Source organism: Ambystoma mexicanum, chromosome 8 (assembly GCF_040938575.1).
Source record: "Ambystoma mexicanum isolate Mex_15411 chromosome 8, UKY_AmexF1_1, whole genome shotgun sequence".
In the NCBI taxonomy this organism is placed as follows: Eukaryota; Metazoa; Chordata; class Amphibia; order Caudata; family Ambystomatidae; genus Ambystoma; species Ambystoma mexicanum.
In genome coordinates this window covers 1,100,480,229-1,100,492,707 of record NC_090929.1, presented here as the reverse complement: position 1 = coordinate 1,100,492,707, position 12,479 = coordinate 1,100,480,229, and the positions used below count along the sequence as shown (strand labels likewise).

General features: G+C 45.4%; 1 protein-coding gene across 4 annotated transcripts in view; it reads left to right on the top strand.

Annotated features, from left to right (window-relative positions):
* FBXO42 (F-box protein 42) overlaps positions 1 to 12,479 on the top strand; it is a 1,015,376-nt gene that overhangs the window by 631,115 nt on the left and 371,782 nt on the right. For all 4 annotated transcript variants that reach the window (XM_069611109.1, XM_069611110.1, XM_069611111.1 and 1 more), the window contains exons 5-6: positions 1,917 to 2,070; positions 2,824 to 2,934. In XM_069611109.1, coding sequence (XP_069467210.1) covers positions 1,917 to 2,070; positions 2,824 to 2,934 — 265 coding nt within the window. The remainder of the gene's footprint in view (positions 1 to 1,916; positions 2,071 to 2,823; positions 2,935 to 12,479) is intronic.

Genomic DNA, 12,479 nt, shown 5'->3' with positions numbered 1-12,479 from the left:
AAGAATTAATGAAGAGGCCTCCTCGTTGGCCTGGCATATGGTGCAGAAACATGGCTATTCTTCCCAATATGTCTATTGTAACACCTTTCCTGCCCTCACTATGCATCTAAGTGCAACTCATTTCCTGCCTTCTAAGTGCATCTGGGTGCAACACATTTGCTTTCTCGCAAAATGCAACTAAAATCCATCACGTCTGCCTCCAACATACATCTAGGAGCAACACATTTCCTTCCACAATTCAGTACAATGGCTAACTATGGAGCGCAGCACAGTTCACAATGGTAGTGTGAATGGCTGGGTTTTCCGGAGCACAGTAATGACTGCTCCTCACCCGTATCACCATACGATGGTTAGTTATAGGGTGTGGCAACGTTCAACATAAGCAAGCTATGGGGAGGAACACAATGGTTATAGGGCGCAACAGGGGAATAGAACTAGCCTGTAGTGACCGTTTAGATGTGAAGTATGGCTACCTTATGTAATTAGCCTAAGCGTGTAAGGTAAGTATTCTCTGGACTGAGCCTGAGTGCCAAATATGGGTACCTTACACAATTAGGCTATATGATAATGAGTGGTGGGGTTTTAATGGGGTACAGTAATGGCTGTACTCCTCTCTGACACCACACCTACCTTATCTGTTGCTGTAGATAGTCTGCATCGGGCGTCCCAGGTGAACATGGGCAAACACTCAGCAGTGCTGCTTAGACAGGAGCTGCCCTTTGTCTTGTGGCCCTTAGCCGACTGACTGCCTGGACAACGCTGCCCTGGAAGGGCCTCTGAAATGTGGCAGTCACTGGGGGTGCGGACCAATGAGAACCAAAGGGATGGGGAGGGAGAGAGTCAGAGGATGGATGAGGGCGAATGGGACAAGGCGGGGAGAGATGGCTGCCAGGGCAGAGACAATGAGACACCGGACTGCCTAACCCAATTGCTAAGGGGTTGGGTGGGGAAAGGAAAAAGCCAGAACCAAAGGACTACAACCCAAAAGAAGGGCACTTGAGATGCATACCAGCTCAAATGGGTTGGTATTCAAAGGGAAATACCAAATAAACCCCTCAGAAAACCAACAACTAGCCCAAAGAATGATTGCAAAATACATACAAATCCCTCCAAAAGGCACCCAAAACTGAGCCAAAAAGTCACATTGGAATCAAAGTAAAGCACCCAAAGTACCAGCCAGACCCTAAGACTGCTTACCAAGTGGTCTCTGTGCAGGGTGGCTACAGATTAAATGGAAAATGTCCTACATGCCCAGGTTTTTCAGAACTGTTTTCTTTTGATGTACTCATTTTATTTATTTGACGTGTGCATGTTTTGTGCCAACTACTTTAATGGTTATCAATTGTATGAAATGTATTTCTGTACTTTAATTTTGATGTTTGTTGGTGCTTTTGGTGCTGAACTTAACATTTGACAGCTGAAACCTATGGGCTTTGCTCGTCTTAGTTTAGTTTAGTTTTCGTTTAGTTCCAATCGCCCACTTTGTCTACTAGTTTGGTATCCCAGATCATTTTTTGTTAAGCCATGGATTCTGTTTTCCTGCCTGCCACTGCCTAGTTAAACTATTGAGAAATTGGTTTGTGAGTATAGGCGGGATTAATTTTCTTCTTAGTCTGTTCCCAAACCTATCTGCCTTTGTACTTAAAAAGGTAGAATAATTTACTTGCATCTTAATGCTCGGGGATGAAAAATGACTACAGGAAATGTCTTTGATATTGCTTCACTCGAAGAGTACAAAGGTGGAAATACATTTCAAACAGTGGACATACCAGGAATGAATGCGGGAAGAGTGAGTAAATTAGTATTATACCACTAATTTACTCATTACTACACATACCCCAATGCTGTGCACAAGATAACTGAGTGTACCAAACTTGCTGCTAGATTTGGAACTAATATATTTTATTTGTTTCCAGGTTCTTACCCCTCTCCTAAGGCAGGGGCCACATTAGTGGTGTACAAGGAACTGCTGGTGCTATTTGGGGGTTGGACTAGACCCAGCCCTTACCCGCTGCATCAACCAGAGAGGTTCTTTGATGAAATTCATACCTACTCCCCCTCCAAAAACTGGTAAGGAACATTTGTAAACAATGTTCCCAAATGGTTTGCAATAAATTGATTGCAAAATGTTGCACTGTAACACTCTTATCTGGATTAGGGGTTTGGCATTGTGCGTCTGCAAGAAAGGTCACTGTGGTTTGGGGGTAATGCTCAATCTTAAAGGTGGAGTTAAAAAAATAAAATGTATGTCTGTTTTATCTGCCACACAGTTTGATGGAGTAGCTCTTATGGTGCTCTTGATCAAGTCAAAATCTTAAATCTATCCCTTTCTGCCAGTTCCAAAAATATCTAAGGAGACTTCTTGACTAATTTGATCTGTTTCACCTGTCCTGCCTTTTTCTAGGCTATCACTGCAGATCTGTACTATGCCTTTTTCTAGGCTATCACTCAGCAGACCTGTACTATGGGACTTTACCAATGCTGAATTAAGTTGTTAAGCTTCCAAACTGTCTGCCACTTCCTCCTTGTCCACACAAACAGCTACATATTGTAGCCCCAAAACAGTGCATCTTCCAGGCATGTGCTCCAGCCTGACAGTATTCCCCCTTGCTACCCCCAATCCCCCCACTCCCACCCCAGTTAACTCCTTGTTAGGCAAAACTGTTTGTAAATTATTGTTATGCTTCTTGTGCCTTTGTGGCTTATTCTCAACTTGTGAAATGTGTGAATTCTTTGGTAAGAATGTTTTTTCTGTTTTGATTCTAACATTTAAAGTCAATTCCAATCTAATAAATGGCGTTTCCTCATAATCTCGTCCTGTAGGTGGAACTGCATTGTGACGACCCACGGCCCCCCTCCTATGGCAGGACACTCCTCATGTGTGATTGGGGATAAAATGATAGTCTTCGGTGGCTCATTAGGCTCACGTCAGATGTAAGTTCCTCAGTGCACAATTTTGAAACTTAATATTGTCATAGGAATTTATTTTGTTACTTCTAAAACCCATGGCCAGCTGTTGGTTCGGATTTTTGCATCCATGAATCATGTCTACTGAACCCTATGTTACGTTGTCTTGTATAGCCCCTTCTGCCATATGTTGTGGTGTTGAAGCACTTTGCCTGCCAGAGACACACAGGAGTATGAAACAGGCAGTAATGGTAGGGAGGAGCAACGGGCAGATAATGGATATGCTGGGCCAGAAAGTGCATTTAAAAAAGAGCAGTGAATTTTCTTGTATACCGTTTTCGGTGTTACCATCTCATCCTTTAAAATCTTAGAGCATTGGAACGGTCTTTAATGTTAGGACCTCTTCCAACCACCCCTAATTTGGGAAATCACTATTCAAGAGGTGCGCAAAATGCCACAGCGAAACAATTAATGCTGAAGGACAACACCATTGAGGAGCACATGTTTTCTGGGGCAGCCCAGGGCACAGCAACCTCAAAGATGAGGACTTTAGCAAAACTAATCGAACGCATTGTGTCCACGACAGTCATTGAGGTTTAAGAGAAAACTTTGTTTCGAACATTCATATCTTCTCTGTGCATGCTGTCGTCTTACATTGCCATTATAAGAGTTTCATGACTTGAGGTGACAGCACATTTTACGGGGACTCTGACAAGAACGCTCAACAAACCAGTACCTTCCATGGAAGGGACATCTTCACAGAACCTTGCCCTGAAGTTGGTGTCCACGGATGCATCCATGGAGTACTGGTTTGCCTACCAGGGGATCTCCACGTTAAAAGCTCATGGTAGTGAAAGACAAAATGCTGCACATAAATGTATCGTAGCTCAGAGCCATGTTTTGGACGCCAACATTTTTCCTGCCATAGCAGAAAAGAAAAATTGTGAGTGTTCAGAAAACGAGGACTGTTTTACTTCTAGAAACAAGGGTCAACAAGGTGACAAATCTTGTCAAGCGAGACGCAGAAGCTATGTAAATGGTGCTGCAAACAATGGATATTAATGTCTTCATATAAACTATAAGGTGTCAGTCTTGCATCAGGGTGCTCCTCCTCCGCCCCCCTGGAATTTGTTCTGTTTTATCTAGGTTTTGCACTTTTACTCCCAGCTAGACTTAATCCAAAGCCTGACTGGGTTTGTGTATTTTTTTCTGCTGTACTAAAGGTCTGTACGATTCCTAAGGCAGGGGTATCCCATAGTCTCCTACAGACATCGGGGGAGAGGGGGAGAGGTGGTAAGCACTCTTGTCCCATTGTGGGGGGAAGAGTGGGGCGATGGCCATCATTGCACAATGGCTGTGTTCCAGGACTGGTGAATGCTGATAGCCAGAAGCTACTTCTGACAGGCAAATGCCTATCTAGGACAGTGTGGATTACTTCCTTTGTGCAAGAAACCATTCCAGAATTCCTGGGGAAACTTGGAGGGATGGTCTGGCAGACCGACCACCCCTTGTTTAACTTGCACTTGGTGTGTGTTTGGGTGTGGTGTTTGCTCCCCAGTTCCAGATGGGTATAAAATCAGACATTCTTGCTCACACAGCTTGTTTTACAGCTTGCCTTCTGAACCTGCACTCTAGAAGGCCTTGTTGCTTGAGGAAGGGCTAAAGCTCTCCATCAACATCCTTTGGCGCTCCTCAAGAATCCGATGACAAAGCTTTGACTTTCCAGGATGACTAGAAGGAACCCACTGCAGTGCTCCTTCCCCCTAATCCGGTGGGTACATTTGGAGCCCAACTCCTGATCAAAGGCCTATTCTCCCTGAAGCTTCTTACTGTGCCTGCATCACTGGACCCAGAAGTGGATGCCCCTTTGCTGCCAGAACTGAGTATACTCTAAGCAAACTGACCCGAGAAAGTTCAACACAGGACCTCAGGCAAACGCTCTGCTTCGGCCTTGTCTCCTCTGGGAAGCTTGAGTGGCCCTGGTTTCCGAGCCCTGTAAGAACACCAGGCTGATTTCACCAACCTTTCTCCAACCTTTGTTCTCACTTGGTTGCTCTACAAGCTGCCACCACCATCATCAGAAGTCTGATACTGTTCCAGAGGACACCATGGAAACCCTACATCGTCAGCAACTGCCCAGTTCTCCACGTAAGGATTTGAGATGAGAGTATTTGACTCCTATTTTTGAACTTCGAGATTAAATATGATTTTAAGGTAGTAAATAGTTTTCTCCTTTGCAAGAGTAAAAAGTATGCGACATCCAGCAGACGCATGCAAAAACTATGAAAAACATCTTCATTCGGCACTACTCCATCTTGTCCCCTTTCTTCCCGTCCCTTCGCTAGGGACAGGACCTGAACCTTTTTTCCACTTAAAAAAAAAAGTTTGCTTTAAATTTAAAGGTACGCAGAGGTGTGGTACCAGGAGTGTGTGCTCCGCTGACTCCACCCTGCAGCACCTCACTGTAGTCCTCTTTTCCGCATTGATGGGAGCGGACATACATCACTGTGCTAGTGGTTGAGGCCTTTTCCCTCTTAATTCCATGCGCCAGCAATTCCCCAGGAAAAGTGTTTCCAGTTTTCCTTCCTTTACATTATTTTCATCTGCATCCGCTGCCTCACCTCCATGGCGAATGTTGGTCAAGGTGGGCTTCAGACAGTGCCTACCTTGTGACAGGTTGTTTCTATGTCGGATCTTCACGCTCTCTGCCAAGAGTGCTAATCAAGGGCTAGCGGATCCCCCAGATATGGGCGTGGAGGATGACACTGAAGCATCCACATCCGCCAGATTGGCAGGTTTGGATGAATACTTGGTAATACCACAACCTCAGCAGGAGAAGCCTGAGGCAGGAGTCTTGGCAGAGGTCCTGGCAGAGGTGCGAACACTGAGCGCCTCAATCGGATTAATCCCCCTTCAAAAGGATGTGAAGGCGTTGGCTAAAAAGGGCTGGATCAAGCCTCACATTACTCAGCCGACTAATAAGAGTCTAGCCGACAATTCAAGGCAGGCAGAGGGTGACACCATGCTATTGTCTGCACACCCGCATTAGTGAGTTGTAGCAGCAGCATCCATGTTCTTCAATCCACAGGCTTCTACATCCTGAACTGCCACTAAGACCCTGTTAACAAAGGAAGACAGGACGTTGGAAGCCTTTGGTAAGGTGGTCTACCTTAATGTGGGTGTGCATCTTAGGCAGGCTGACGCTATGCTAGCAGCAGCTGACCGGAGGCTATGGAGAGAAATCTCAGATTTTCTACTGGAGCTCCCTACGCAGACAGGCAGTGTTCTAATCAGGCCTGGCAGAAGCTAAAATGGTGGCGCGGGACAGAATGGAAGCAGCAGTGGCCCACTTTGACACAGCTGGGTGGGGGCCATCTGCATAGCAACAGATATGAGGCGCTCAGCATGGATGAGGGCCCCTACGTTCAATAATGACGTACAAGAGCATTTTCTGGACTTCCCATTTGAGGTGGTGGACTTAATCCACTTATTGGATGAGGAGCTGAACAAAAAGGCCAGCTCACAGACTGCTAAGTCATTGGCTATACGAGCCAAGCTGGTGTCGAAAACCTGGTGCCAGCAGAACAGTTGAAGAGGTTCCTCCCTCTCATAGGGGATCCGGATTCTATGCAAGGAGTTCGCAATTCAAAAGAACAAGGCGCGGGCCTGTGGGTGGTTCTCAATCTGTCCAACCTCTACTTACCCCTTTAAAAATTCAAGATTGTTACGCCGGCACTGATAGCAGAGTCTTGGTGTGGGGGAGATTGGGTGTGCTCCGTGGGCCTCAAGGATGCTTACCTGCACACCCCAATTTGACGGCCGCTTTTATGTTATCTCAGATTCATGGTTATGGGTCCTATTGCCAGTACAAAGTACTTCTGTTTGAGTTTGGCCCCCTCTGGTTTTTATTAGGCTAATGAATTCCGTGGCCACGGTACTCGGGACCAAAGGTCACCATGTTTACCAATACATGGACAACTGGCTCATCAGAGCGACGTCGCCAGGTGCGGTTCAACTTACAGCACATCGTCTCATGGACATTCTGTACGAACAGGGGTTCTCAATCGGTGCAAATCGCAGCTGAGCCCACTCAGTCATTGGTTTTCCTGGGCCTACTGTGGGACACGCCAGAGCAAAAGATTTTCCCTACGCCGGAAAGCATCACAACCTTCCATTGAGCACTTTCAAACTTTGCTTGGAATCATGCCGGCTTGCATCTTTGCGGTCCCCTTTACCAGGCTCAGGTGGAGAATTGAGTTGCATCTGGTGCGCTGCTGGAACCAAAAGGACTCGGTCTACCATAAAAACCATACTGGGGGATCTGCGTCCAGATTTGTTATGGTGGAGAGCAACCTCTCTGTGGGTATGCCCTTTCTACAGCCAACCGAGTCTAATAACAAACACATCCCTATAAGGCTGTTCCTGTACAGCGGTAGGAAGGCTCTCAGCGCTAGCTGGATAGCCCTGACCTGCAACACATTTATGTAGCTGTCCTTGTCCATGGGTGACCACGGCCTGTGGACTGAGTGACTGCCTCAGGTGGTGTATTAAAACTGGAACCGAAGGCAAGAAAGTAACAGCGATCCTGAACAAATGTTGAATAAGTGAAAACCAAAGTATGTGAACTCTGAATATGACAAGGACAAAGCATATGAACTTTGAAAGAGGCCAAAACGGTAAAGTAAAGAGAATAAGAAACTACAAGTACGAGAGGCATTGGTGTTGCGAGATGAGGAAGATCGTTGAACTGTTTAAACGGAGGTCAAAGTGGTCATGAAGAGGTCTACGTAAAATCCTTGAAGTTTCAAAAGTCTTAGTAAAAAAAAATAGACAAAACATGGGGAAGGGAACCCTCAGAAAGAGAAAGAGAGGCTTGAGTCTGGCGGAGGGAAGCCTTTGTTGAATTGTGGCAAAGAAAGCCCAGAGCAGATCTATGTATTTATGACAAGGCAGAGAAAGCCTAAGGAACAGATTGAACTGCCAAAAGCTTGAAGCACAAGCCTGAACTCTTGAATTGTACCAGTAAGCCAAAGTGTGAAAGACTGATGGCACTGTGCCATCCACCTATCCTTTTTAAGAAACTCTCAAGACCCTGTGCTGCTGAACGTGGTGAAGGGAGTTGTTACCCAAGCCATTCTTTTACGACACTATTTTTCCTTTTGCATTCCCTTAACACATTTTTCATTTGAGAAGGAGGGCAAGGTTAGGCTTTTTTAGTATGGGCATTTTTATTTTGACTAGACTGACTTGGACTTATTTCTTTAAGGGTCAAGATTACTCCCATTCTAGAGTTAGGGCTAGTTGGGAATTCTACCAACCTAACCAAAATACCCAAATAAAGGTTTTCGAAACTTGCATTTTTGTATTTGTCTAGTATTGATACCATGCCTTCCTTACAGCCCACACAATTGGTACTTATTTATCGACCTCAGAAGGATGAAAGGATGAGTTGAGGTGTTTAAGATTGAACAGACTAAATCAGTAAATTTGATTCTGCCCACTGCTATTTGTGGTGCTCTATGGCACACGGCTTACTTAGACTTACTGTGTTTCCAGGCCCACCTAGCAAAAATCAAATCTACCCACTGTGATTTACTGTGTTTGATGGCACATTGCTTACTCTGTATACTGTGTTTTTAGGCCCACCTAGCTAAAATCGAATCTGCCCACTGCGATCTATTGTGTCCCATGACACTCTGCTTACTCTGCATATTGTGTTTAAGCCTGCCTAGCAAATTATACCACATCCTGACTCATTGCTAAATATGCCAGGCCAAAGTACCTCTTACCCCATCCTGGTTCTAGTTGCCCTCCAACTCCTTGCCACCAGCATCGCAGTCCACCTTAAAGGAACGATACTAGAGGAGAATAGATCACACCTACCCAACTTGCTAATCATGGTTCCCAACCCTAGCACCCTTGCCCTCTCCAATCATCTCCCTTCAAAGTCTTCAGGAGACTACACTACAGCCCCATGTACTACGATTAATAGAAATCTCCAACTGTTTGCCAGACTTCATAAACTATATTAGCCTCTGACTAGATCTTACCTCCTACCAACAAGAAAACAAACTGTCACCGCATCATGACCTCGAATACTGCCAAATGGCCTACCTCCTCACCCGTCCTCTGGGCCACTGCATCTCAGACTACCACACCCCTCTCCAAGCCCACGGCTCATACCAGCTTTACTCTACGCTCAACCCCAGTCAAAATAGACAATCAGCCCCTCAAAGGAGCTCTCCTTAATGCAAGGTCCCTTGTGGCTCATGCCATTGACATAGCCGACTTAATCACAAAAGACAGTTTGGACTTCCTAGCCATAACGGAATCCTGGCTACACGATGCGGCAGGACCCGCACTCATGCTAGCCATCCCTGAAGGATACACCATTTCCAGACAAGACAGAGATGGAACCCGAGGTGGTGGAATAGCTATCCTATCCAGAGAGAGCCTATCAATGAGAATAGTCTCTCCCCAAACTTTGCAATCTTGTCGATTCCTCTGTCAAACTCATGTTAAATAACTCCCAATCACTTACCATGCACGTAATATACAGACCCCCTGGGCGCATTGGAACATTTGAGGAGGACCCGCACAACATACTTGCCAGTAACCTCAAACCTACTTCCCAAGTACTGCTGCTTGGCGACTTTAACTTCGGTTTTAACGATCCCTCGGACAAACAGACATTACATATTGCCAGCGCCCTCAATGCATTAGGACTATCGCAAAAAGTAGACAAACCCACCCATATCAAGGGCAGAATCCTGGACTGGGTAGCAGACTAGAACTGCACAGCTACCATTACCTCCATTTCCCCTCTATCATGGACTGACCACTCCCTCGTGTCCATGACTCTATCCACCACCAGACCAATAATCCTAGTTCCTCAAGAAGCTCCACCTTGTCTAACCAGAATGAAAAAGAACAACACAGTAGGCAATGTGATTCCTAATATTCTACCTACCCTAAATTCTCTGCCGGATAATCTTGACTCAAGTACCTTGGTGCAGGAATATAATAAGATTATGCTCTCCACACTGGCCAAAGTTGCTCCTCTCAAACTGAGACCAAGCAAAGCCAAAGCACACCTTAACAAGTGGTTCACTCCACAACTAAAGGACTTGTGACTACTGAAAAGAAAATGTGAAACCGCCTGGCGGTTTTGCCCTTCTAGTGAGAATAAAAAGAAGCTAACCTCTACTGCATCACACTGTAAAAACGAAATCTGTCTGGCAAAACGAAACTCATACAATGAACGCCTTGCCAACTCCAACTCTAGTATGAAAGAACTATTCACAATACTAAGAGAATTGGAGTCCCCTATCTCCACACCTGATATATGCATCAAAAACAAGACCCTGGTGTTGAGAGATCCAACAAGCCCTAACTAATAAAATAAACACCTTACAAATCAAAATAAAAAATAAGAAAGATGCTCTAAACCTACCTCAGCCAACTAACTCGCTCCCACCGAGTAAAAAAACCATTGATCAAAATAATAGATTCCGTTTCACCAAAACTTCCATCCTAGAAGTTGAAAAAACCATCCTATCACTCAAACCTTCAAACTGTAAAGGAGATGTCTGCTCAGCACACATCATAAAAGATGCCTCGAGAGACCTCTCTCCATTCATTTCCAAGCTGATCAACGCCTCTTTTACCTCTGGCACCGTTCCAGCTAACCTTAAACAATCCTGGGCTCTCCCACTTGTGAAGAAGCAAACTTTAGACCCACTCATTGCCACAAACTACCTCCCCATCACTACGGTACCTTTTTTACTTAAAATCTTGGACAAAGTTGCTTATTCGCAGATCCAAAAATACCTTGAGCTACATAAACTCCTAGGGGTCAGACAATCCGCATTCCGACCGTTACATGGGACGGAAACTGCACTGATAGATCTGAAAACACAAATCGATGAGCTGAGAGACAAAGGAAGACAGGACTACTGCTGCTACTTGACCTCTCAGCTGCATTCGATCTGGTGGATCACAAGGTCCTCTGCAGTCACCTTGATTCAGCAGCCCACTTCTCGACAGATGCTATCAAGTGGATTGAATCATTCCTTAGTGACAGAACTATCAGAGTGTTCTCCCCATCGGCTGTGGCTGATCCTACCCCAATCGTGTGCGGGGTCCCTCAGGGCTCATGCGTGTCTCCAACCTTGTACAACATATTCACCAAACCTTTGTTAGATGATTTGGACCTTCTGGGTATCACCTACATTAATTACGCAGATGATGCACTGATTCTCCTCCCGCTTTCCGGGGATCATGGCAAGGACTTGGCGTTGGTGAATAGGATCTACCTCATCATTCAGGCATGGATGGCCACACACGGCCTATGCCTGAATGATGACAAGACAGAGCTGATAATTCTTGGTACCCCCTCTTAACATCTCCAAACTAGGTCATGAATACGCTTCTTTTATCATTGATGGCAACAATACCATAGTCTCAAAAGAGGTAAAAACCCTAGGTTTCTACCTGGACGCCACTATGTCTTTCAATAAACAACTGAAATCTCTGGCCTCCACTACAGCCTAAACGTGCAAGCTTATCAGAGCCGGTAAGCCCTTCCTCTCCAACGACAGTTGCATTATACTGGCCAGGGCATTCATTCTCTCCAGTTTAGACTACTGCAATACTCTCTACAGCTGTGCCAACAAAGCCAGTATCTAAAAACAACAAATATTACAAGATAACGCTCTTAGAGTCGTACTAGGCATCAACAAAAGAGTGCACATGACCGCAATCAGACGCCAACACAAATGGATATCCACCCACAACAAAATACAACTAAAAATCGCCTCCCAGACACACACAACATTACACAATGCTGCCCCCAGCTACCTAATTGACAAACTGTCAAGAAGAACCTCCAGCAGGCCCACCAGAGTTGTCAATACAAACTGCCTGGTGGTACCAAGATTCAAATCTTCCAAGATTGGTGGCAATAGCTTCCCTGTGAAGGCCGCCAAACTCTGGGACTCCTTGCCACACGAGCTGAGAGCTGATCAACCCTACCCACATTTTAGAAAGAACCTCATCACCCACCTCAATCTGACTGAAGACTAGTCTAAACTGAAACCACTGCACTTTAGCACACTTGACCACCCAATATTGTAAACTATTGTATACTACTGTACATTATGATGTAAATAACTTGCTTTGAAATCTACTACCTGTATACTCTGAGCCCTACCTATATTGTATTTCACTTGTCAATTTATAAAGTTTGTCATGATGTAACCTTGTAAGCCTTGCATCTCCTTTGCTGCGCCCTGTTACCTCCGGGTGTGGTGCGCATTAGAAATTCAATAAACAAACAAACAAACAAACAAGGTTCTTATGGTACAGGATGTTCACCCTGGTACTTTGGCCAGAGAGCGTCCAATACATATCGAGCCCCTCAGCAGCAAGGGTTTTGGTGTGGAAAAGGAACGGGTAGGAATGCAGCTGCCAGAGGCTCCCCTGCTAATAAATGACTCTCTGGTCTGAGTCCTGTCCCATGCATCTCCAGTTGCAGGTTGGATAACATGCTCCACCCTTGCATGGGAGGGGGA